We start from the raw sequence: 1,514 nt of genomic DNA on the forward strand, positions 1-1,514 counted from the left end.
AAATAAAATAAATTAATTAAACATTTTTAATTATACGAGCTTCCTAGAATAATTTCTTGTGGTCAACGGGAAGAGCCTATGGGACAAAAATAAATAAATAAATAAAATAATTAGGAACCAAAATTGTATTTTTTTTTTCTTTTTTTAATAATACTTTCTCTCTCCTCTTTCTCTCTCTAATGAAATTTGATCGTACCACTAATCTCTCCTCTACAAATACCCTCTCTCCGCCTCCCCCCACAACCTCTCCCACCACCACCACCGCCACCACCACCAGAACCATGATGCTAAAGTCGCCGGAGCTCCCAGATTTGGTCTATGTGAACCCGCCGGTGCTAATCCGGCCGGCAAACCCAACCCCAAAACACTCCATATACCTCTCCAATCTCGACGATCAAAGCTTCCTCAGATTCTCCATTAAATACGTGTTCGTGTTCCAAAAGGGTGTCAGCTTGTGCAAGCTCAAACGCTCTCTCGCCATTGCTCTTGAAAATTACTACCCTCTCGCTGGACGTTTGAGAGTCAGCGGCGGAGGACCGTCGTCGGAAATTGATCGGAAGCTTGAAGTAGAGTGTAATGGAGAAGGGGCGGTTTTAGTTGAGGGTTTTATGGATTTCACGGCGGCGGAGTTTCTTCAAATGGCGGATACGCCGAACAGGTCTTGGAGGAAATTGCTTTATCGCTTCGAAGCTTCGAGTTTCTTGGATATTCCTCCCCTCATCGTTCAGGTTCGTTAATCAAAACCCGACATTAAAATTGCAATTTAATCCCTATAATTTCAACAAAATTAGAATTTAATCAAAATCCAACTTTAAATTGCAATTTAGTCCTATAATTTTAAGAAAATTAGAATTTAGTCTCATCGAAATTATATAATTTAATAATTTAATTATGCTCAAGTTGATTAAATCTAGTAATTTTTATTCTTTTATTCCATTTTCTCTCTCTAAATCTAGAGAGAGAAGAAAAAGAAATAACTTTATTGGTGAAAGCATAGCATAACATGTCATTGAGAGAGAAAACTTTCCAAGCAAAGTTTCAGCTGCTCTTTTCTTTTGTGGTCGGTCGCAGCTTTTAGGTGGTAGAGAAAGGACTCATTCAATAGTACTGTCTCTTACTTTTTCATGATAGAAAAATTAAAAAAAATTAATTATTTTAACATTTTCATGATAGAAAAATAAAAAAAATTAATTATTTTAACATTTTCATGATAGAAAAATAAAAAAATTAATTATTTTAACATTTTCATGATAGAAAAATAAAAAAATTAATTATTTTAACACGCAAATATATTATAAATTTACTTTTTTAAATTTTTAATTTTAGACGGTACAAACTTTTAATTGTGTCTATAATTTACATAATTTAATATTTTTAATATATATATATATATATATTTATTTAGATAGAGGTGGGTAGCTAGGTAAATTAAAATTTTTAAAATTATATAAAAAATTTTTATTGATTTTTTTTTTTTTTTTTTTTTTTTTTTTTTTTTTTTTTTTTTTTTTTTT

At 31.2% G+C, this 1,514-nt stretch overlaps 1 protein-coding gene across 1 annotated transcript in view; it reads left to right on the plus strand.

The window, feature by feature from the left end:
• Positions 1 to 207: 207 nt before the first annotated feature.
• The window catches only part of LOC111496187 (fatty alcohol:caffeoyl-CoA acyltransferase), a 2,674-nt gene continuing 1,367 nt past the window's right edge, over positions 208 to 1,514 (plus strand). The window contains exon 1 of the mRNA XM_023146543.1: positions 208 to 728. Coding sequence (XP_023002311.1) covers positions 282 to 728 — 447 coding nt within the window. The 5' untranslated portion in view covers positions 208 to 281. The remainder of the gene's footprint in view (positions 729 to 1,514) is intronic.

Source organism: Cucurbita maxima, unplaced genomic scaffold, assembly GCF_002738345.1.
Source record: "Cucurbita maxima cultivar Rimu unplaced genomic scaffold, Cmax_1.0 Cma_Scf00022, whole genome shotgun sequence".
Lineage (NCBI taxonomy): Eukaryota > Viridiplantae > Streptophyta > Magnoliopsida > Cucurbitales > Cucurbitaceae > Cucurbita > Cucurbita maxima.